Source organism: Labeo rohita, chromosome 12 (genome assembly GCF_022985175.1).
Source record: "Labeo rohita strain BAU-BD-2019 chromosome 12, IGBB_LRoh.1.0, whole genome shotgun sequence".
Lineage (NCBI taxonomy): Eukaryota > Metazoa > Chordata > Actinopteri > Cypriniformes > Cyprinidae > Labeo > Labeo rohita.
Window position 1 is genome coordinate 18351814 of NC_066880.1, and position 25803 is coordinate 18377616.

The following is a 25803-nucleotide window of genomic DNA, read 5'->3' on the forward strand; positions in this document are numbered from 1 at the left end:
ACAGATAACCAATATCTTTTTATTAAACATCTTTTTATAATAGCAATGTCATACTCACAATTGTGTGATATTTTTTATTAACAATTTAAATGAAAGTTTTTGATGTGATGTATAATTATTTGTTCATGTTAAATAAATTATATGATGATAATGATGATGATGTTCTATGCATGCCAAACAGAGAAAACAGTCTCTTCATATTTTTTAAAAGAATATCACATATTCTTTAAGTTGGTTTTATATGACCGTGGAGAGTTATGCTGGCTGCGTTTGCACTTCTGGTATAGCAAGAATAATGTTAACTTGTCAGATGAAAGTTTTAGCTTTGTTAACACACTCTAATATGTGTGGCAGCGTTTTTTTAAAGGGCATTAGTGACATTCTCACACAACAATATTTAATAATAGCATTTCAAAGAGTGCACATATCATCTTATGATGAATCGCCCTGTCACATAAAAAAGATTTAAGTATAATTTTTAGATATAAGACTTTGGCTTTTATTAAAATAAAGCGGGAGTAAAGTTAAAAGATCTATTTGATGGCTTAAAAGTTAACATGCCTCCAGACATCAAATCATCACAGTTTTTGCAATGAGAGAATCCTAGCACAAAGACATGCTTGAACTAGCAATGAACTAGGACAATTCGCTGTAAATGGACTTATTGCAAGTAGTGCCAACGGGAAGAATAATCACATGGATGAAGAATGCAATAGGTGAGCAGAAATACATTCCGTTCTTTCCACTTTTTATTTTTTTGTATTAAGTTATAGTGAGTTTGGTAAGAACAACAGATTGGTTTTACTCTTTTAGTCCACACAGAACATGCAGATGTGTCTTCAGCACCTGCATATTTGTAAGCAGATCTTTGTTTCAGGTGTTTGCTCTGGCACGAGGCTTAAAATAAATACAGCGTAATAGATTTCTGCTGTTTCTTTTGGGAAGCCCCATTAAGGTAATTAGTTTTAGCTGTGGCATTGGAAAAAAAAACTCCACTTCATCTGCAAGGTTCAGTTGCTCAGTGCACTGTGGGAGGAAATGCTTTTGTTCCTCAATTTAGGTCACTGACATGCAGAATTTTACATCCGGTACTGTACAATGATTGAAATCACACTGAGCTTAAGTCTTGATTATTTCATGCCATGACCAAAAAATGTATCATTCCGTATTCAATAATTCTTTTTTCTATTTCTTCTTAAAGCCACAGGTACTCTTGTAATGCCAAGCTGTGATGGTAATGGAGCACAGTACTGCATCCTCCAGAATCCAGGATCATTCTGAAAAAAAGTATAGTAATTTTGCACTTTCAGTGAGGTAACTAGACCTCTTTGATGGGATCATTCAGCACACGGCGGGTGAGCATCTGGATTGTCAGCTTCTTAGAACAGGGATATGAAGAGATGAGAATGGCAGAATACAGTCGGCATTGATTGGTTTATGTGAAAAAATAATTTCCCTGAAAGTCCATATGAGCATGAGCGAATCTGAATGTGACAAGAATATAAAATAAGGAACGTATAACATATTTTCATCTTGTATGTATTGTACTTAGTAACACACATAAGAATGACTGGAGGGAATCCAGTCTGTAATCTAAATATTAACAGCAGTTAACCTACAGCACACGCAGAGTCTCTCTGTCATCTCCTGATGTAAGAAATAATCTCACGCCTGTCATATAGAAGTGAATGAACTTCTATTGTGACAAAAAGCAATTTTGATAATCATCTGTTACGGGTCTGCAGGTTTTCTGTAGGTGTACAGTCTTAGGCTTTATTCTTATCTACAGTTATTCAGAAAAATACATCTTTTAAGTATAAGCTTTAAACATTTCCTTATGTTTTAATTACAAGATTTTATGATCTGCCACTCAACCTGAGAATTCAGAAAACTCTAATTTTCAGGTCCTCTGCATAATCGCTTAAATTACTTGCTCTTAAATCGTGTGTCTGTTCTTTTGATTTCGGTTCAAATCATTATCTCATACGGAGTAACCCGTCGAACGGTATATTAAATCGCTGGGGTCAGAGGTTAAAAGCAGTCCACGTAATTACACTCAGGTTTATGGATTAAAAGCCAGTACTGCAAGAATAATGATCATGATCTGTGAACAAGAGGAGAGCCAAAACGAGCCTCTGAATGTCTTTTTGTGTAATAGAAGACATTATACAGATTTCAGAGTAACATTTGTAAATCAAGCTTGTTAATGGTTGGTTTGTCATTCCATATGTAATGGTTGTCTGCATGTGAAGTAAAACTTTAAAAATATTATCCACACGCTGCTAAAAATATATTATTTTTTCTTTTTCAATGCATCTTTTTTTATTTAAAACCATTTAAAAGGCTACAGTGCAGGTGTAGAGCAGGTGGATAAATAAAAAATAAAGTAAACCCCTCCAGACTCATATTAAAAGGCTCTTTCACAGCACCATTGAGGTTTTGTGTATCATTCAAAGCATGATTCTTTGTGCAACCAAAAAAAAAAAGAGTTGTGCTACTATTAAAACCAAACCTAATGCTCTTACCATTTTCCTGAGATGCATATTATTGCTCTTAGTCTTTGTTCATAATAAAGAAACATAGTGGCATAAAAGTAATCCGAGTTTTCAAAAACTTCTGTCTGATGGAGATATCTACAATATGCATGGCGGTGAAGAAAGAGTGACATTATCTTTGCAATTAGATGAATTTCTCCAGCTACTGACTCACATTCTCAGTGTCAACCAAAATGGATCCCTCTGAGGGGGGCTTTGATATTCTCACTGTATTCTGTGTTATTTCAACACAGATACATTTAGGGAGTTGATAACCACAGCGAGGGTGATGTAATCAGAATCGCAACAAATGCGAGTTTGAACATTTGTGATACAGCCATTGATTTCGAACGGTTTTAAACAATACCGTACATACAACAGCAGCAGCAGCCCACGGCAGTGACCATAAATAGGCTTATTTCACAACAGCATTGTGCTCTCAGCATCTCCTTTCTATTACACATATCTGTGCATGCTAAGCATAGAATAAGAAATGCAAAAAGTGGTGCAGAACCAACACAGTTTTGCACCACAAGCAAAACTCTGAATACTTAAAATGTTATTATATTTATCATTTATAACTACATGTGTAAATCAGTGCACAAGTGCATTGTGTTGCATAGAGGGCATGGCATATTGAACACTCGAGCTAGGCATGCTTTTAGACTATTTTCATAAGAGCATAAATGTAGTCCATAGTTTATGCTGAGCTTGTGGGGAAAAAAGGAAGTAGGCTACAATCAACTTACGCATGTTGTTTGCCCTCGCCTGCACAGTGTCATAATGCTGTGTGTGCATTCCGATGGCCTCCTCGTGCTGACCCTGACGGGCGCCTTGCATGACGCTCGCAACAGCTCTGTTGAAGAACAAGCATTTGTTAGCTTAGTATTGCATTGCATTGTGTAATCGGTCTTTATTTAGATATCATAGCACGGCTGAACGGCGTGATATAATGTCAGCAGACTGACATCTATTCATTCAGTGTTATAGCTGCCGCTGTCCAGAGTGCTGATTCAAAGAGAACAGGTTTTTCTGTGAGGCGCTCTTTCAGCAACCTGCACACTGTGGGCTGTGCAGCTCTCATCAGAGGTTTTGACCCACAGAATCAGTAGGAACAAGAGATTTCCACCTCCACCATTCAAGATGAGTAACTAAAGGGTAAAAAACTGACAACCGGACGTTATGCAATATAATGTAATATCTAAAACGGTTTGTGGATACAGTTCTTGTGGTTTACATGTGCAAGTTAACCGTGCTTTCGTGCGGATCTCTTGAGATCTGTGATTCAGGAAAGCCTTTTAAAAGAGAGCTTGCATAACACAAATCCATGAATTTAGAAAGCTTAATGAAGATCCAAGGGATTGTTTATGCTCTAATTAAGCATGAATATGCATGGGCAGGATAGGCACAACAGTAAAAGCAGAGCTTTGACAACCAACACTTTTGAGCTCAAAAGCCACAGAAGATTGGGTTAGTGAGAAAATTCTTGCATGGAGTAAACAATTTTCAGCCTAAGATGCCATTCACACATGGTGCCTTTTGCTGTTTTAAAACTGCTTTTAATTGGTCTATGTACACATGCACCAGATGGATATCTTTCACTATTGCCGTGCTGTTTTTCAGTTACGCCATGAGCGTTTTCTCCCTTTTTGTTTTCTGTAGCCAAATTCCAAAAGTAAAATCTTTAAAACAAAACGCATTTCAAAACACTTGATATGTGCCATTCAGTTATGTCTAGCTTTTTTTTGTGAACGCACCAAGTGAACGACCCTGGTTGTCACACACACTGGAGCTTCTAGTTCAAAAACAAAGAGATGCACAATGGAATAGCATCTTGAGATGCGTTTTAAAAAGTTTAACTTCTCTTCACTTGACAGAGATGAATAAAAACGCAGAGCTCATGGCACTAGACGCGATGGAACATCAAAGACATCTCAAGCACATTTACAAAAAATGAAGAAAGAATCAATGGCAAAAGCTGTTCTTACGCATTTTTTGGCAAAATTGTTTGGCAAAAGACAGTAAGGACTTCGTCATGCCAACATAACTATGGGTTACTTACCGAGACATGCTCTCTCTGTGAGGTCTGTGAGCCTTTTCTAGTCCAAGTTTGGTAAATATCCCGACCAGTGCCATGATTGCCACTACTCCACATATTATATACACAATCAAGTTTGTTTTATCCTTGGTTGGATCGTGTCTAGGGTCTAGGGTTTTCTTATACGGTGGCTGTCCTGTTAACCATACTGGTGTGTCGTAATTTTTGCAGGTGCTCTGATCCAAACGAGAGTTTTTATAAGCGCAGCAAAATCTGAAGCCACAAGTGCCGCAACAATATAAATAATTGCCAGTTTGGCAAACGAACGGCGGGTCCCACTGTCCCATGACATCATAGTATCCCCGACATTTGTCCTCAGTATGTGGAGGTTCAGAAACGCTCTCCTCATCCCGGGACCCATTGGATCCAGAGAGCATTATAAAGCCCTCGAGCTGCTGCTGCTGCGCTTCCCCGACCGCGCTGCACAACAGCACCAGAACTTTGACCAAGAAGTATTCTAACAGCAAGACTGTCCATTTCATCCTGTAGTCTCCTGGAGGCTTCCTTTGGAGGAACAACTGAGACAGAGAAACGACTTGGTACTACCACTGACAGCAGGGCATAAATCCACACGAGTGAACAAAGCCATTCGGGGAGGTTTGCATTTTAAAAGAGGTAAATTAAGACCGCAGATGTTTGTAAAGTCCACTCTGACAGCTGTTGATCTCAATCCCAATTGTTCTGTTGATGCTCAAGTACTTTTTAGCGCTCTGAAACCACTGCGCCAACTACCCTGAAGGCTGTCTTTGTTTGTGATGAAGACAGGGGAGCTGAGGCAGAACTGTGGAGCGCGCGCGCTGAGAGTGGGAGAGACAGTGCGTAAAGGGAAGGAGGAGACATGGGAGGGATTGGACAAGAAAAAAGTGTTCTGTTGTAAGAAATCAGTGAAAAGTTGCCGTCTAACTTATGTTACTATGTGCAACATGCAAACGAATATAATTTCTCAGGTGCGTAAAATATAGCCTACCTGCTGAAGGCTCCTACCTCGAAAAATAAAATCGCAACATAAGCCTATACGGATCGCGTTCCAGTTCCATTTGGATTAATTGATTATGCATACGAGAAAATATAAATGTTAAATGGTTTGTGGTTTCTTTGCGCAGCGTGCGTGGGTCTGCGCAGCACCTTTTCGAGTTGCCTCTCTATTATATAAAATCATCTAATTTAAGTGCTCATGATAGTAGTTCATTTTCTGCTCGTTCAGTGCACAGAAAATAGTTTGGTAAAAAGAGATAGGCTACTTCATGCGTTTATAAGCGAAAAGAATGTGTAAAAGTATTTAAGTAATCAGTTTATGTAATCAGTAAAAGTATTCCAATAAAACAGTATCATAAACATTTACAACATATCATTTCAATCAGCATACTGGCAGAATTCCAGTATCGTGCGAATCCAATCCTGCATTTATAACACATTTTGCAGATATCTGCTTTCTTTCTTTCTTTCTTTCTTTCTTTCTTTCTTTCTTTCTTTCTTTCTTTCTTTTTTTTATTTAACAGTTGATCTCCACCCACTTTCACTGATAGAGAGCTATGAGAGTAATTCAAGTTTGGAACATCATGATGACAGCAACCAAAGTAGCAATTCATTTCTAGCTGGCATACAGAGTTTGTATATATACAGTGTTTATATATATATATATATATATATATATATATATATATAAAGGACATAGGTATTGTTTATGCTATATGCAACATGCGTTTGACCTCAACATGTGTTCCACATTTACCTCATTTGATATGAATCTATTTTAAGCTACCAGATGCAAACTATACCTGATTGGTTCAGTGTTTTGTTTCTATGTAGATAGATAGGGTAGAGTGGGGTAAAACGACCCCATGGGGTAAAACGCCCCCTAGCCTACTGTTCCCAAAATAAGTACAAGATGAAAGCAAGACACATTTTTATTGTAACTATGGACTACGTTGACAAGAGTGACGTAGATTTTTTTTTTTTTTACCATGAAGCTTAAACTTCAGAGAGAAAATTAATGTCTTATTTTCAGCAGTAAGAAAAAAAGTGTCTTAAAGCTTGTTGTTTTGTAGAACATCACAGTTATATATGATACGAGTAGAGTAGGGTTTGTAGATAGGGAGTATGTATTATTTAATAAAAACGTAATTATATTTTCAGAATGATGTATTTTTTTTAGAATTATATATTTTTAGTCAGTGGGGTAAAACGCCCCCAGGGAGCAATGGGTAATTACTGTAGTTACTCTGTTACTCAAATGAATTCTAACAATTTGGTTAAATAAAAAAATATTTGGATTTTATATTTAAAAATGACCTCAAGTTACCATCAGAAAGCTATTTATAGCTAGCCAGTTATCATCAGCTAATAGGCTATTTTGTAATTAATAATTATTATGTTCTTTTTCATTTTAAGCTAAAACTCCCTGTACTCTAATTTTACTGTAAATGTTTAAAGCATTAGCTTTGTCAGCCTGGGGGTTGAGGGTGGGGTGGGCGGAGGGACGCCCCCATGGGTGGGGTAAAATGGTACAAATTTAATTTTTGTTAAAAATCTAATACCATGAAAACTCTGCACATTTTTCATACTTTGTTTATAATTTATGTCATTGTCACTAAAACTATGATAACTTTTCTGAACACATTTAACATTTGTTTCACAAAAAAAAAGAAAAATAATAATAATAATAAATAAATAAATAAATAAAAATAAGGGGGGCGTTTCCCCCCACTCTACCCTATACATTGTGTTGATATAGGTCCTGGGTATATGCAAAAATGATCAGAAACATATTTATAGAAAATAAATTTATAACACACTGCTATCTTATGCAACCAGAACATTTATCGAATTAATCGCAAACAATGTCTAAGATTTAAAATTTGAATCAATCTTTACTTAAAATTTTAAAAGGCCTGTTGTAAAACAATACAACGCACACTAAGAAATAAACTTACGTTCATTTTTTAATGTAGTTTAGTCATATTCCACGTTTTACCCTGACCTTTTAATTTTTTGGGGGGCTATTTCCTTAAGCTATATAAAACTAGTATCATATTAGTAGTAGGCTTCTGTGCATTTTGAAAGTAGTGTCATTATTATCGTATCGTAAACTATATCCGAAATAATCAGGATTCGTTTGTAGTCAGCCTGTCGTTTTCTAGAATCCACTCCGAACATTCCCAGACATTGCTAATACATCACCACACGCATCGATTCACGAACACACATTAAGTAACCAATGACTTTGTCAGATTTAGCAACGAACGCCCAGACACGATAACGAAACGTACGAAATAAAGGTTGAACGGTTTATCATCCTATACTAGGTAGTGTGCGCGTTTCAATGGCAGGGGACGAAAGTGTCTTTCTGAGAGCAAAGGATCGGCGTTATAAGGGGCTGACAGAAGGTATGGTTAGCTGAGGCTAGCTAACGTCGATTTACATTATATCCGTGATTTTGACAGTATGTTTTGGTTCAAGTACGTTTATGTATTTCATGAACACTGCTTGTAATCTAGGATTAAAGTCCTCTGTAAACTCGTTAAGGTGTTGACCGGTGTAACTTACTGAATTTCAACAAGTATTTGACAAGCACAGACTAACTTGGCAGCAAAGTATTAGCTATCAGGAACAACAAACCAGTTTGGATACAAGCTGTGACATGTCACATAAACAAAGTTAAATAAATATCCCATATGAAAATTTACCGTGGTTTGACTACAGAAAAAAAGGTAGTAACCATGTTTTGGGCATATTGATTGCCATTTGTATAACCACAGTTTTACTACAAATACCATGGTTAATATAAGGTCAGTGTAGCACATTCATGGTTAATTTGTGGTTGCCATGTTTTTTTTTGGTTTTATTTGTAGTAAAACCATGGTTAATTTTCGTAAGGGATGTGAGACAAATAGGTTAAAATGTGCGAAATCAGTCATTATAAACTGGTTTTGCTGTAGGAGCTAAATTTAAGTTGGGTATCACTTGGTCATCTAAGACCAAACATTAAAATTTTATAGATATTTACATAAGAAAGTCTTTTGTTTTGTAAAGTTTTGTAAATGCATAAATAACAGCGGAACTGCTGCTACTAATATGGGTAACATTTTGTCTCTAAAAAATAATACAAAATAATACAATTCATGAAATAAAAATGAACAAAAAACGTATTTAGCATTGTTTTTCCCTGCTATCGATATCATAAATGCCTCAGATGACTGCTTGCAGTGAATATTGTGATGTAAATCATAGTGAAATTAAAAGCATAAATAAACAAGCATACATAGATAAATCATTCACAATGACATCAATAATATGCATTCAGAAAAAAAAAAAAAAAATATATATATATATATATATATATTGTCTTTAACATTTCATTTGGTGTTTTCCAGCGTGTAAGTGTTTTTAAGTGTGTCCCTGTGTGGTTCTTTTGCTTGGCTGTTTATGTAAATCCAGTCTGAAATCTTCATCTCAGACTAATTTCTTGCTTATTCTTTGCTTTGCACAGGCAGTGTTGACATCTGCAACTTTTTTTCCCTTTTTGTGTGAAAAACCTACAGCAGTGACTGTTAGTGAATGCTGTGAGTTGAGTTGATATTTTAATGCTTTATCACAGGAGGCTTTTATCTTGACTTATGATTAGGTTAGCAGTATTTGAAAGCTCTGAGAGTCATCTGAGATATCCCTCTGATTTATGTTTGCTGAAAGAGGCTTGTGCTTATCGGCTGTCATGGGAGCTTTGTCTGCTCCTCTCAATTCATGTTGTTTAAAGTTGCCTGAAAATAGTTTCCAGTCTCTGGGGACTGTACATGAAAGAGTTAGACAACAAACAAGATTCCAGGCAGCAGATGGTACATTTTAAATGCTTTTTGAGTTGGTCAGATATCATGTGTTTTTATTTGATTTATTTATTTTAACCAGGTTTTGAGCTTTCCCAAAGAGATGCTCGAAGTATAGCAAACTCTTCATCTTGTTAGAATGACAAAACAATTGGTACAACATGGTTGCTCCATAGGGAGTGATGTTGAAACTTAATGGGCTGTATTACTAATTAAAATGCATCTCATTTGGAAATAATAAAATAATAAACATTTTTATAAAATAACAAAATAGGTTTGGTGTCAGAGAACTGATTCTTATTCAGAATTCTGTTTACAGTTCTGGCACATGAATTATTTCACAATGGCAATGAACTACCATGCTAAAATACGCTGAATGAGTTTCCTGAGTTACTTATTAAACATGCTGCAACACCACTATCTAGAGTGCTGAACAGTGTAGTCGGATTATTGAACAAATGACTCTATGAGCCAGTTCTTTTTAGTAAATTGAAAACATACTATGCATCCAGTGTAGTCTGATTCCCCAAAGAGCCATTTCTTTTAGTGAATCAAAAACTGCACAGTCTGTGTAGACTGACTGCTCAACGAATGACTCCTCAACGAATGATTCTTTTTAGTGAATCATAAATCTACAGCACAAGCAGTGTGGTCTGATTCTCCAACAAATGAATCTTATGAAACAGTTCTTTCAGTGAATCAAAAACATACAATGCAAAAAATTTAGCGTTGCCACTAAATGAAGACTCTTAAAGGAACACTCCACTTCCAGAACAACAATTTACAAATAATTTACCCCCTTGTCATCCAAGATGTTCATGTCTTTCTGTCTTCAGTCGTAAAGAAATTATGGTTTTGAGGAAAGCATTTCAGGATTTTTCTCCATATAATGGACTTTATTGGTGCCCCGATTTTAAACTTCCAAAATGTAGTTTAAATGCAGCTTCAAAGGGCTCTAAACGATCCCAGCCGAGGAAGAAGGGTCTAGTGAAACGATCTGTCATTGGTTCTGTAGGTTCTGTACTGGAATTAGTTCACCTGTTTCAAATCTTTGGGTTTTTCGAGTCGTTCATTCATCTTATGGGGCTGTCACGTGATGAACAAACGACTCAAACCCGAAAACTTGTCAGATAATAGGTGAGGTGAGCTAATCATAGACTAAAGACCCAGGTAAACAATGCATTAATCTTTTCTGTTTCTTATAGCATTATAGTTTTGTCTTGTTTGTAGTGTGATCAACATTTGTGTAAGCAGTGATGTGTTAGGGAAGTAACACGTAACATTTTAATTATATTTTGCTAAAATGAACGGAATGACTCAAAAAAAGATTTGTTCATCCGAGTTGGTAAAATGATCCGAACTTCCCATCACTACTACGAATCACGTATAAGTTCTTCGTCTGTGTACTGAGTATGGCGAAAAACTCCATCTTATTTTCTCCTACAACTTGAGAAGAGGACATCTGTAGATTTGTCCTGAGATGTCCCTTCACTACTCACCACTGTGTATTGTATGACTCACTGAACTTATTATCACCAGAGGCCAGAAGACAGTATCACTGGTACCAGGTTCTTTTTAAATGTGTGTATCATGATTATCCTTCTTACCTGAAGGAATATTTAATTCCATATAGATCTAGATATAGACTGAGACATACTGAGTATCCCTCTTTCACTGTGCCAAACATTTTTAAAGAGACTGGTAGACGTACCTTTAAATTTAAAGCCCCTTCAGATTGGAATAGTCTGCCTGGGTCTCTAAGATCTATCACTTCTTTGTATTCCTTCAAAACATCGCTCTTCACCTATTTGCAAGCAAAGTATGGCTGTAAATGTTTTTCTTATGTGTGACTGGATTTATCTATTTACTTATTTATTACTTTATCATTACTTATGAGTATATGTTGGTATGGGTGTAGGTGTGTGTATGTATATTATGTGAATATGTGTATAAACATATGTGTATGGGCTACATATTGTCATGCTTCCTACAGTAATATTTACATACACATATGTGTTTTTTCTTGTTTACATGTATTTGTTTTCAATAATGAGTATGTGGGGTGGGTGGGGTGGCCGAGGTGGGATGAGGGAGAGTTTGAGTGAGTGTGAATGTACATGTGTTGTATTGTTTCTGTCCTATGTCTTGAGGACCCCCTCGAAAACGAGATGTTCCATCTCAAGGGGTTATCCTCTTAACACTAATACATTTTTGAAAAACATCGTTTCACTAGATAAGACCCTTCTTCCTTGGCTGGAATTGTTTAGAGCCCTTTGAAGCTGCGTTTAAACTACATTTTGGAAGCTCAAAATCGGGGCACCAGTGAAGTCCATTATATGGAGAAAAATCCTGAAATGCTTTCCTCAAAATTGTAGTCTGACTCCCAAACAAATGACTCCTAAGAGCCGAACACGTTGCACAACCAGTGTTGTCTAACTTTCTAATGACTGACTCTTATAAGTCGGTTCTTTTTAGTGAATCGTAAATCTTCAGCGCAAACAATATAGTCTGATTCTCCAACAAATGACTCTAATGAGCTTTTTTTTTCAGTCAGTGTAGACTGAGTCCTCAACGAATGGCTCTTATGAGCCGGTTCTTTTTTTTAGTGAATCAAAAAACATACACCACAGTCAGTGTAGCACAGTCTCTGAAGGAATGAATCTAATAAAACAGATCTTTGAGTGAATCAAAAACATACACTGCAAAAAGTGTGGCCTGGCCACTAAATGAAGCTGTTTTTTTAGTGAATCTAAAACACACTGCGCAACCAGTGTAGTCTGACTCCCCAGCAAATGACTCTTATGAACTAGTTCTTTCAGTGAATCAAAACAAAGACTATAGAATACCCAAGATTTGTCACTTGTATAGTTTTGAATGGGAAAAGATGCAACGCTCATGGCCGCGAAGCCCCGCCTTCTTAATAAAAGAGCCAGTCGTTGATTATTAAAGTCAGTGCGTCACTGCAGTAGCCGTTAGAAGCCCGGTTGCTATAGAAACAGTCAGCGTTCTGAGATGTGCGCTCAGTACTGTGCATGCGCACTGGCTGATATAGCCTGAAAAAATACACTTTAAGGCTTTTGGAGCATAAGGAACAATATTTATGAGGCAGTTTGTTGTCAGATTTCACTGGTGATTTCAAATATGAAATTTAATCGTAAGCTTGGTTACCAGTTTTGGAGAATTTGATGCTTCCCCATTCAAAGAGATAGGATACTTGCCTGCCCGAGAGGCATTTCAGAGATGGCCACCAAGTGAAATGACTTGCCTTAAAGGGACTTTTATCAAAAACACACTGCACAACCGGTGTTGTATAACTCCCCAGCAAATGACTCTTATAAACTTGTTCTCTTTAATGAATCAGTCTACAGCACAAGCAGTGCAGTACAGCTCCCCAATAAATAACTTTTTTTAGCAGGTGCTTTTTAGTGAATCTAAAACATATTGTGCAACCAATGTAGTCTGACTCCCCAAACAAATGGCTCTTAGGAACCTGTTCTTTTAGTGAATCAAAACACACCGCACAGCCGGTGTTGTCTAACTTTCTAATAAATGACTCTTATGAGCCGGTTCTTTTTAGTGAATCATAAATCTTCAGTGCAAACAGTGTACTCTGATTCCCCAACAAATGACTCTTTTGAGCCGGGTCTGTTTAATTAATAAAAAATCTACAGCGCAAGCAATGTAGTCCAACACCCCAATAAATGACTTTTTTTAGCCGGTTCTTCTTAGTGAATCTAAAGCATACTGTGCAACCAATGTAGTCTGACTCCACAAACAAATGACTCTTAGGGACCGGTTCTTTTAGTGAACCAAAAATACACTGCACAGTCCCTAACAAATGACTCTTATTAGCCGGGTCTTTTTAACGAATCAGAACTTTACAGTGCAAGCAGTGTAGTTCAACTCTCCAATAAATAACATTTTTAGCTGGCTCTTTTTAGTGAATCTAAATCATACTACTCAACCAGTGTAGTCTGACCGCCCAACAAATGAGTCTTAACAGCCAGTTCTTTTAGTGAATCAAAAACAAACTGCACAGTCCTCAATGAATGACTCTTTTGGGCTGGCTCTTTTTTATTGAATCATAAATCTACAGTGCAAACAGTGTAGTCTGATGTCTCAACAAATGACTCTTATGAGCTGTTTATTTAGTGAACAAAAAAACATACACTACAGTCATTGTGGCACGGACATAGAGTGAATGAATCTTATGAAACAGATCTTTCAGCGAATCAAACATACGCAGCAAAAAGCGTAGCTTAGTGACTGAATGAAGACTCTTATGAGCCGGTTCTTTTTAGTGAATCTAAAACAAACTGCGCAACCGGTATCATCTGACTCAACAACAAATGACTCTTAAGAGCTAGTTCTTTGAATCAAAACCACAATGCACAGCCGCCGTTGTCTAACTCTCCTGCAATTGACTCTTATGAGCTGGGTCTTTTTAATGAATCAAAAATGTACAGCACAAGCAGTGCAGTTTAACTCTTTAGCTGGTTCTGTTTAGTGAATCTAAAACATTCTGTGCAACCAGTGTAGTCTGACTTACCAACAAATGAGTCTTAAGAGCCAGTTCATTAAGTGAATCAAAAGCATACTGCAAAACCGGTATAGTCTAACTCCCCAACGAATGACTCTCATGAGCTGGCTCTTTGTAGCGAATCACAAATCTACAGTACAAGTACAAAAACAAATAACTTTTTAGCCGGTTCTTTTTAGTATCAAAACCATACTGCGCAATCAGTGTTGCCCAACTCCACAATGACTGACTCTTATGAGCCAGTTCTTTTTAGTGTATAACACAATTTACAATTAATTGTGAGACATAAATCTTTGTGGTTGCAGACTAGTTGTTTATATGACTATGTGTAGCTAAGGATAAATCGGAATCATAAAATTCTTTTCCCTACTAGGCTGCACTGTCAGGATCAGGAACAGAAATTCTCTATTTTTCTTTTAGCTCTTGAGGCTTGCTACTCTGTCAAAAACCTCTTCACACACTCAGTGTAAGTGAGTATAGTAGAAAGGAAAGACAAGACGTGTATGATGTTCCCAGCAGGGGTATTTTCTTCATTTATATTTTGACCAAGTTTTAATGCTGGAAGTTTCTCAAAGAATCATGGATAAAAACTGAGCTGTATTTGTGGTGTAAACCCTGAGGTGTGAAAATCGACTTTTTTTCCTGCCGTTTTTGTTTCCTTATAACACAAGAAATGCTGTGAAGGTGTTATATACAGCTGAAGTTTCTATACCACAAGCGAGACGAACGTTTCCACACGTTCCAGGTGTTAGAGCTGTGCCCTTAACTGACTCTCTCACTTGAGACAAAGATTTTTATAAATACTTTAAACAGTTTGATTGTTAGCATCTTACATTGTTTAATTATGCAAAACATTGTATGCATTATCCACAAACACAGTATCATTAATAATTAAGATTTTTACTGTATGAATGGCTTGTTAACTTCAGGTTATTTTCTCCTGTCATTCCCAGATGAACAGAAGGAGTGGAGCGGGCCTTTTTACTTCATCCAGGCTGCGGACCCCCAGCTTGGCCTGATGAAGGCATGGAGGATTGGTGACTGTGATTCAGGAGGGGATGAGTGGGCTGAGGAGGTCCAGCTCACAAAACAGGCAGTCCAGGCAATCAACAAACTACAGCCCAGACCTCGCTTCCTGGTCCTGTGTGGAGACCTAGTCCATGCTATGCCTGGTAAGCCATCTGTTCCTCTGAAATGGTGCTGATGGAATGCTAACGGATCACTTTCTCCTGAAATTTTAGAGCTCTTTAGTCAAAAATGTGTCTAAAAATTAAAAAATGGGGTTTTATAGCAATTTAGAAGAAACATTTTTGGTAGCCCAAAGAACCTTTCTTAACCCCTTAAAGTCCCCATGAAATCTAAATTTAATATTTAAATATAAGCATTTAAAACTTGCAGCCTCTAACTTCCGCCTATATGGATCAGTGATTTTTTTTTGATGACATCACCCTGCACTTCAGCTTTTCATTGAACTTTCTGTCCAATCACATGCTCTCTAGAATCCACCTCGTCCCACCCCCTTTACTATAAATAGATGCTGAGGCTGCGGCTGAAATTGGTTACTTGTTCACGGAATTTGTATTTTCTGTACGGCAAATGGCACGTTGTGCACTATATAGGGGATCGAGAACGATTCAGACAGTGTAAATATGCATTCTGAAGGGGCGAATGAAGTCTGGTTGTGTCACGTGAACCATTGCATTGCGCACTCACCCTTCTCCGGTGATAGCACAGAGTGGATCACAAGTGCGAATCGGCGCAGACCACAAAACCTTTCGGACACATTTGAATTCTACACAGAATGCTATTTTATATATAAATAAAGCGATGTGGATGAGATTGTGGCTGTCATATGCTGTCAAATGCGGCTTTACTGAGCTCAACGAGTCTGGCTATTTAAAAAAGGAGGCGGGCTGCTGGATTTGTTCCGCCCTATCTTCCTGTTTCAGTTAAAATAACATCAACATAGAAAAAGCCTGCATGTTTCAGAGCACTTCAGTGGGCCTTTCAGTGGGCCAGTGTCACCCCCCATTTTGGACTTGTTTTTTTTTTTTTTTTAGTAAAATAAAATAAAATCATTTCAAAATGTCAAAGTGTCAAAAAGTTGTAGAAGTTTAAATTTACCGCAAAGAAAATGCACTGTACCAAATTTTATTTTATATAAAATAAATATTTTACAAAATATTTTTGACTCCAAAATTGCTAGAAAATTAAAGCCTTATGTCCACATAAATTATTTTCCAAATTTGAAGTTGGTATAAAAAAATATTAAAATAATAAAAATATTAAAATAAGAGTATGACATTAACTTAATGATTAATCTGTTAATATTAATAACAATAATGACAAGGCTGACTGCTCTTAATTTATTTCTTTATTACTATTTACTTACAGTCAGTCACTATCTTGAAAAAATATTGTTTATTTAATTTCTGCCTTTGTTTGTATATGTTGTTGCTTAAAATTTTTTTCTTTTTTCCAGTAATTATTCATCAAAAAATTGTTTGATACACATGAAGTAATGTTAACTTGTAAAATGTTTGGATGTTACAATATGTTGAATAGTTTAACATTTGAAAAGCAAAATACTATAATTTATATTACTAAATTATATATATTTTTAGATATATATGTATATATAGATGTATATATAGATAGATATAGATTTTTTTTTATTAGTATAATGATTCTTTGTAGCCAAATAATATGTTGAGTTGCATAGTTATTGGAAATAAAAACCATGCAATTTAACTGGTATTGCTGTTGACTGCTAACGTTTTTGAGTAGGTAGATAGGTCAATCTAAAAGCATAGATGCAGGTTATAAATATGAAACAGGTTCCATTGTAGAACAAAAAGAATTGAATTTATTAGACAAATAGCTCACTTCAGGGTTCATTTATTTTATGTTTATGACTGAAGAGGCAGAGTTTGTGTCTGGAGTCTCTTTTTCAAGTCCTTTCTTCTTTAGTCGTCTCTAATCTTTGAGGTGGCTGTTATGAAACGGAGCTTGTGGAGCTGTAGTCCATCTGCATGAGCTAACTACCTGCAATCTCTGCACTTATCTAATTGCCTGAGCTCAAACCGCAAAGCACACAGGAAAATACAAAAATCACCTCTGAACGCCAGACGGTAGTTATCCTCCACACATGAATGTGCTGACTGGAAGTCACCTGTGAAGGTGATGAGAGTGTTTGTACATTTGCTCTCAAGTGTCATGTGCACTTGAGTGTCTTGCACTTGAGTGCCAGTATCAAAGTGACAGTACATTTAAAGCTGTCATAAATGTTTCTCACCACGTGAATTTAAATCACCCAAATGTTGACAGTAACTGGTTTTTCAATGGATGACTTATCAGATTATCCCCTTTTAAGATCCGAGGGAACTCTGAAGTGTCATATTTGCTTGATTTAATATGAGCCCAGGTTTGTGGCTTCACTGCTGGATGTAATTTATAGGTCAGGTTATGATAAGCTGCCTGTAAAGGCACAGCTATGGAACTTTATGAGGTTTGGAGACCTTTAAACGGCCTGGCGTCAACACCCATTAATGTCAGGCCAGAAGAGCAGGCAGAGGATGCCATATGCATTACACGACATGTCAGTCATGCAGCGTGTTTCCCCTCTCTGCTCCGCACAGGCTTCGCCAGACCTATGCCACTTCCTCCTCACCACTTCTTCATTAAGCATTAGGATTTTGATAGCAGAAGTCAGTGAAAGAGAACAGCTTTTTGCCTTTTGCCTTTTGCTCAAATTTTTGTTCTTCAATCACAACAAAAATCACAGAAAAATAAGAATACATCAGCAGACGAATAAAAGAAAAGCAGGGGCGTGACTCTGATCTGACAGTGTTGGGTGATGGTTGATTATATCTGGAGGCTGCAACATGTTTTGACAAAGCCTCCATAGCAATTTTCATTGTTGATTCAAAGAAAGAGTTTTTCATTTCTGGTTCAAAAGTCCACTTTTCTTGTTTTCTCTAAAAATGGTTTTGTTAAATGGCAAGTGAGATACAGAATGAAATGACAGAATTAAACTTTTTAATATAGAATTTTTCATTTGAAGTTTATTAATCTGTGTATCATTCATTCGCTCATTTTTTTTTTTATTTAAAGGGGTCCTATTATGCTTTTTTTTTTTTTTTTTTTTTTACAAAGTCTTGATTTTGTTTTGGGGGTGTACTAGAACATGCTTTCATGCTTGGTGGTTTGAAAAACGCATTATTTTTAACATAATTTACATTATTACAATACATTTCTCCCAGCCTGGCACATAAGGCTCGGTTAGTTCCGGGTTTAATGAAGGCCTTCCGAAAAACGAAATGTGTTGTGATTGGTTAGCTGTCCCACTGTGTTGCAACTGCAGAACGGCTTAGACAGTGTTTCCGTACTGCCACACCCCTTGTCAAAGAAGCAAGTTCCGTGTACAGCTGTTAGCGCAAGCTAGATTAAAGTGATTCTTACGTTTTAAATATGGATATTTTTCTTACAAAAACGCATCGATTCGCTACAGGAGGCCTTTATTAACCCCTGGAGCCGTGTGAGGTACTTTTTATTATTGATGGATGCATATTATTGGACTTGTTTTGGACTGATGAGGACAAACACCCGTCTATGCCATTCTAAAGCTTGGAAGTGCCAGGATATATTTTGATATAACTCCGATTGCATCGGAAGCAACAGAAGATACTTGCATGTTTCCAGGAAGACAAATTAAGTGCAATTTACTTTGATCTTCAAATTCAAAAAGTTTTCACCCCCTGGCTCTTAATGCATCGATTTTCCTTCTGGACCATCAGTGAATGTTTGAACCTTTTTAAAATTTGTGTTTGAGTACCTCAGCAGGGTAACTATTTTCCAGACTGTAAAGTCATGTTTAAAAAGTCATCATGATACATACTGTGATTAATTCTAAAGTGATGCATTTAACGTGAAATAATATATATGTAGACTTTTAAAGTAGACGTGTCAAGTATTCGCTGTGTATTGGTTCATGTTTGTTGTGTACGCCAGAAAGATGCTCAAGGAGACGCGCTCAAGGAGAAGCACTAAAGCAGCACATTCCGCTGTGTTCTGTATTTTTCAAAGGCATGACATTTTGTAGTTACTTTGACTGTACACAAATAAAAATATACGTTTTACTATACAACTATAAATGACAGAGTATTATTTCCCCTGCTAAGGAAGAAATCCAAGTGAACATCAATTAATACTTAATTAAATAAACTCAGCAATAAAAAGTTATGACTGCTGCATATTTCCTGTACACTTCAGTAGTGGTCTTCGTTTGACTGTACTCGCATTTATCTGCTTATTTATGTTATTTAGATTTTATTTAACTCATTGCAACTTTTTGGAACTGTGTGAACTAAGGTAACTACAAATCTGTTGTAAAATAATCCTATGCATTTCTTGGCATATATTCCAAGCGTACTGAAGATATACTGTCAGGTTTGGTTAGATACAAACCGAAATGGCAAGTTATTATTATTTATGAAAATCTTGTGTTGCAGTTCTGTGTGTGAGTGTGCACATATACTTTTGAGATCTAATTTATAATGCATTTTAATAAAACAAAAGACTATATTGTAAAACTCAGAAGAGTATGTATTTTAATATCTCTGTTGTTCTCTCGTTGTCAGATAGTCAGCATGCATGCTCTGGTACAGGCTGTGTCGAGCCATTCATTTGTCTGGTTGTTTGATGAGAAAAAGATTAAATCTAGTTGCAATAAATGTGTTAAGAATCTGTACACCTGCAGCAACGGTGGACTATTATACTGCAGCACAAAACTACAGATAAACCGATGGCGGCGTGGTTTGATCTTCTGCTGACCAATCAGCAGAAAGAGGCCTTTAATTTCCGCCCACATGTAGAAATTGAATATTCAAGCTGTTTATTAATTTTTCTTCCCCTAAACGAAAAACGAAAAATTAAGCTGAATTCTTGTTTTTCGTTTTTTGGAAATAGTTTTCTCATTTTTCTACTTTCAATATTAAATCAAAAAAGGAGTGAACGAATGATACACAGATTTTATTGCCAGTTGACTCAGAATAAAAGATAAATGAATAAAATAACAAAATAAAAAGATGATGTTGTGAGTTAAAAAAAGAAATTTTAGTTACATTGTCAATTTGTGAGATACAAATCACATTGTGTGATAAACAGGCAAATAATATTGCAATTACAAGAAACCAAGTTTTTTGGAAACAGTTGGTTTTAATATTAATTTTTAAAATGACTCTTTTATTTTAACATTTCCTAATTATCGTATAATTAATTGTTTATTTGTTAAACATCAATCAGATACATATGGAAGCCCATTTCCACCACTAAATAATAATAATAATAAAAAAGCTTATAGCGACCTTTTTGTGCGAGTTTGTGTCTCGCTATTCTGACTTTTTTCTCACAATTGCCAGTTTATATCTCACAATTCTGACTGATATGTTCTCAGAATTGAGAGTTTGTATCTCACAATTCTGACTTAATAACTCACAATTGCATGTAAAAAAAGAAAAGTCACAATTGCGAGATAATCACAATTCTGAGTTTATATCTTGCAATTTGGACTTTTTTTTTTAGAATTGCAACTTTATAGCTTGCAACTGCGAGTATATATCACAAAAAAGTAAGATTTGCGATTTTATATCATGCAATTCTGACTTAATTTCTCAGAATTGCACGTTTATATCCCACAAATCTGACTTCATAACTCATAGTTGCAAGTTTATATCTCAGAATTCTAAAAAAAGGTTAGAATTGCGAGTTTATCATTCAGTGCTTAGAAAAAAAGTCAGAATTCTGAGATGTAAACTCCGATATAAATAAAAAAGAAAACCACATTATATTTAAAGACGCAATTACAAGACACATAAAATCACGATTGTGAGTTGTAAGTCACACTATGAGATATTAGTTCAGCTACGACTATAAAAATTACCACATAGTCTTGAACTTAAAATGTGCACAAAAATGACGCTATTATTCATTGTTTATTGAAGTTATACTTAAAATGATTACTCATTCAGATGCTGCACTGCCAGATAAAAAGATGTTCTTCTTGCCTACCCTGGTGTTAACAGTAGGTGCTGTTTTGGATTCACTTGTAAACATTGCATAACCTACGGTTTGTGTCTTTTTTAAGTTATGCACATGACTGGGTGCTAAATAAACGCCAAGCCATGTTAAAAACAAACAAAAAATATAGCTGAAAATGAGAAGGGAGTAAATGCGTGTTAAAATTCTTCCACTGTATACAAAAGTGCAAATAACAAGGCTGTGCAAAAGATAAATAAATAATTATTGTATGATATTCTGCATCTAAGCAACCATATTAACAATATATATGTGTGATATAAAGTTCGTATGTGCATGATAAAGACCTCCGCTGTGTTGTTAGTGTTGCAGGCCCCTGGCAGAGTCCTCATTAAGTGTCTGTATAGCTTGGGTATAGGAGCTCCTCCAGAACCTCTCAGTATTGACCCCAAGGCTTTGCTAGGCTTTTTCTGACTGCAGCAGTGAGAAGAGGCTCTTGTTTGGATGGAAGGAATCCGTAATGATTTTTTTGGCCTTAGTCTTGCTCTGCCTGGTGTGGTTATCCTGCAGGTTGGGCAGTATACCCTCTGTGACTCATTCAGACCATCACACCTTGAGCAGGTTCTGTGTGCTGCAGCTCATACAATAGACAGTAATACTATCTGACAGGAGGCTATCAATAGTGCACCTGTAAAAGAGTATCTGTATCTTGGGGGGCATCCTGAACTTCTCCTGGGAATAGAGGCGTTGCTGTGTCTTTGTGATCGATTTTTTTTTTTTTTTCTTTCGACTCGGATGGACCCGAAGCAGTCATCCTTGAATTCTGTAGCTTCAACTGCTGGAAGCTTGCTGTATATTTTTGATTGAGGATCTTACAGAGCTTGTTGAGACATTCCACCATTTTCCCCAATGGTGAAATATATGTCAGTGTGATATTTGTGATCCTTAAAGGGAAACTTCACCCCAAAATGAAAATTTCATTGTTTACTTTGTCATTAAAAAGTCTTTATAAATTATTACAAATGCCTATATTGCCACTTTTGACTAATGTATCCTTGCTGAATAAGTGATAAATTCTTTAAAAAACTATTAATCCTTGAATTTACATTCAGTTCATTATTGTCATGCCCATGGACTGTCTGTGTGTGTTTTTCTCCCCATGTGCTCTTTGTGACCTAATTTCTCCCTTGTTAGATTAGTAATTTGATTCGCCTGTGTCTTGTCAATTATCCTTCATTTAGTTTAGTACTTATAGTGTGTCTGCCCCATGATTCCTTTGTCCAGTGTTGAACATCAGTATTTTTCTTCTCGACCGACAAATTTTTTTTTTAGCGTGTTTCCCCTCCATTTGTTTTGTTCAGTGTTTTGTCTTCTGTTTTCCCCATGGATCCCGTCACCTACGTTTTCACCTCCCTAACCCACAAGGACCTTCCCTTCTTGGAGTATGCGATTGAGTTCAGCCAGCTCGCCGTTTTAACAGCATTGGACGATGCTGCACTTAACTCTCTGTTCTGGATCAAATTAACTCACTGTTCATGGCAAATTACCACCGCCCTGTCGACCTCCCCGACACCACCATGAGCTGGACTGAAGCTACTGTCCGGTGTCTGGAGAACATCTATCCCCGATCCAGAGCATAGCCAGACCCAGATCCCAGCCCACCATCTCCTGAGCCCAAGCCTGCCGCAACCGAGCCATCGCTGCACGGAGCAACAAAGCTGAGGATCGCTGCGGAGCCGATGCTGCAAATGACGTTAGACCAGGTGCAAGAACCGCCTACAACGCCCGCTACAAGAGAAAGAGCCGTGGACTATGAGATTGTGGCGAGGAGCTCCGCCCACTGCACCATAGCTGAGGGTGAGCTGATTGTGGATCTGGGACTGTTGGAGGTTGAGGAGGTTTCCGATATGGAGTTATATGCTGACTGCCCTCTCTCCTCCTGCCTTCTTCTGAGCCCCCTGTCTGTCCCATGTTTTGGGCTCCCATTGTGAGCTGTCTGCCAGCCCTGAGAAAAGCCAGCCTCTCAAATGCCCGCTCACCGTCCCGCTCTTGCCTTTTCGTCTGGCAGCCCCTCTGTTCAACCTCAGTGCAGTGGGCTCACCACGGGTCTGCCTCCATTGCCGTCGTGGCTGGAGGATCCCTCCGCCTCCAACCTCAGAGTCCAGGACTCTGCCTCGGCCCGTTGAGCCAGTGGCTCCACCATGGCTACTAGCTCCCTCCTCTCCACCTACCTTGTCCCTCTGGCTCCGCCTTGGTCTGTCGTCGACCATCCTACGCCTCGGGACTCCACTTTTCTGGCTGCGCCTCGTCCCTCCGGCTCTGTCAGGCTCCTCGTTCCCTTTGGCCTTACCTTGGTCCTCTGTTGCTTCGGCTCCACCGTGGGCTTCTGGATCCACGCCTCCGCCTTGGTTGCTTGAGCAATCTGTTCCGCCTTGGCCCTCCAGATCCTCCTCGTCACCCTGGCTTTTTGTCTCCACCTCGGGATCCTCCACCACCTGCTCCTCCACCGTCGGTAGGGCCCCTGGAGTCGTCAGTCCTTCCTCCTCCGTGGCTTCTCCCTCCGTCGGCTCCACCGTGGGTTACCATTACGGCTGTGGCCTGGGTCCCACCTGGCGCCACCTGCTCCAAGCCTCTCCTGTCTCTGTCTGGTCTACCCTGGCTACTCTTGTCTTTTCCCTGGCTCCTCCTGTCTCTTCTCTGGCTCCTCCCTTCATCGTCACCACCCTGGGACTCTGTCTGCTGGCCCCATCCCAGGTGTCCATCCTCCTCCGAGCCTCCTCCCAATTTCCCGTCCCTCCCTATGCTGTTTCTGCGGATTGAGGACGCGCCTTCCGGGAGGGGGGCGATATGTCACGCCCATGGACTGTCTGTGTGTGTTTTTCTCTCCATGTGCTCTCTATGACCTAGTTTCTCCCTTGTTTGATTAGTCATTTGATTCACCTGTGTCCCGTTAATTATCCCTCGTTTAGTTTAGTAATTATAGTGTGTCTGCCCCATGATTCCTTTGTCTGGTGTTGAACATCAGTATCCTTCTTCTCATCTCTGTGATATGTGCTACTTGTGTTCCTGCCTGCCCTGTATTACCCCTTGGGTTCCCATTTGTTCCCCGCTCGACGCAGTAGCAGCATAACCCTGACAGTTATGTATGCATTATGTGTCTCATAACCATTTGTGGCACATTAAATTTGAATATGTGCATATTCAAATCACACTAATATAATGGCATTTTTTCAGTTAATAATTAAGTAATTTTCTCTACTTTATGGGCCTGGTAACCATTTACTTACATTATATGAAGGAAAAAATCTATATGGAAGAAAAATCATATAGATTTGGTAATGACATGAGGGTTAGCGAACGAATTTTAATTCTTAGGTGAAGTATCCCTTTTCTATGACCGCTGTATTGGCATTCTCAGTGTTTAGAGCAACGCTGTCAGTCAGTGTTTCCTTCATTAAACACATGCTGCGACTCTTCAAGCCTCATTGGTGACCAAATCTGATTTTATTTCAATCATTCTACCTCCTGCGTTCTGCCTGCCGTAATGAACAGTGAGCGGCAGCGTGTTGGACAAGCAAAGTTCCGCACGGTAATTGAAGGGCCGCTCTGTGATATCGGAACAGAATCCTTGTGAGCTTTCCGGTTCAAGGACTTCTCCTGACTGGCAGCAGGAGAGATCATCGAGGGAGGTGATTAGATTTGGAGAGCATTGAACCTGATGCTTTCCTTATGGGAACTATAAAAACATTTGCCTGCTGCCTGTAGCCTTGTGTGTACTGTGGTAAGGGGTATCTCAGAAGGTGAGGCAGAGTTTTCTTATCCTTCTGTTTCCTTTTTACACATACGTTAGGTTTTTAATTGCTGTTGAAAGCGGATAAAAGTGAAGTTCTCTGAGGAGCAGCTGCACATCAGTGGGCTGACCAGAGGGAAATCAGCTCTGAAAGAGCCCTCTCTTCTCTGTATGTTTAGCTGATAGAGATCTCTTTTGGGAGAGATTTTAATAGGTTTCTATGGGATTTGGCAGCTGGGAGAAATGGGGGACCTGTTGAAATTGAATGTTACGTAACTCAGAGAGAAAGTCGAAGTGAGGCTCAGATTCAGATATTGGGAAATGGCATTGATCACAAAATAAGAGCAGTAATTGGCCTATTCACACCAAGAACACTCAAACCAAGAACACATAAAAAGGAAGTTAATTAAGTAAACTTAATGTATTTTTGTAAAAACAGTGAAAATTCTGTCATTTATTAAGGGATAGTTTATTATTTACTCTTTTTTATTTAAAAAAAAAAAGTCTGAGTTGTGACTTCATTTCTCATAACTGCGAGTGAATTTCTAACTTGCAACTGCAACTTTATATGCATTCTGAAAAAAGTCAGAATTATGAGTTTATATTTCGCAATACTGACTTTATAACTCACAATTGCAAGCTTATATCTCACAATTCTGAGAAAAAGGTCAGAATTGCAAGTTTGTATCATGCGATTGTGAGAGAAAAATCTTTTTTATTTTTTATTCAGTTGCAGAAATGGGTTTCTTTTGAACAACAAGAAACTTTTTTGTTGTTGCTGTGAGTTTTTTTCTGTGGTCATGGAAATTATTAGCCATGGCCACTTTAAATGTAAAAGATCTACGTCTACTTGAAAAGATCTATGTGACAATTCCCTCTGCAGACTACAGTGTAAACAGCTAAAATAATGAATTATTCCGAACGATTGTTGTCGTTTTGAAAATGACCATTCAGAAAAGAATACCATTTACATCTAGCATACCAAT

General features: G+C 37.7%; 2 protein-coding genes across 2 annotated transcripts in view; one reads left to right on the forward strand and one right to left on the reverse strand.

The window, feature by feature from the left end:
* shisa9a (shisa family member 9a) overlaps nt 1-5421 on the reverse strand; it is a 44357-nt gene extending 38936 nt beyond the window's left edge. The window contains exons 1-2 of the mRNA XM_051123899.1: nt 4597-5421; nt 3284-3390 (exon numbers count right to left, since the gene is read on the reverse strand). Coding sequence (XP_050979856.1) covers nt 3284-3390; nt 4597-5114 — 625 coding nt within the window. The 5' untranslated portion in view covers nt 5115-5421. The remainder of the gene's footprint in view (nt 1-3283; nt 3391-4596) is intronic.
* Nucleotides 5422-7824: 2403 nt separating this feature from the next.
* cpped1 (calcineurin-like phosphoesterase domain containing 1) overlaps nt 7825-25803 on the forward strand; it is a 38782-nt gene continuing 20803 nt past the window's right edge. Inside the window, exons 1-2 of the mRNA XM_051123900.1 lie at nt 7825-8018; nt 14946-15164. Coding sequence (XP_050979857.1) covers nt 7955-8018; nt 14946-15164 — 283 coding nt within the window. The 5' untranslated portion in view covers nt 7825-7954. The remainder of the gene's footprint in view (nt 8019-14945; nt 15165-25803) is intronic.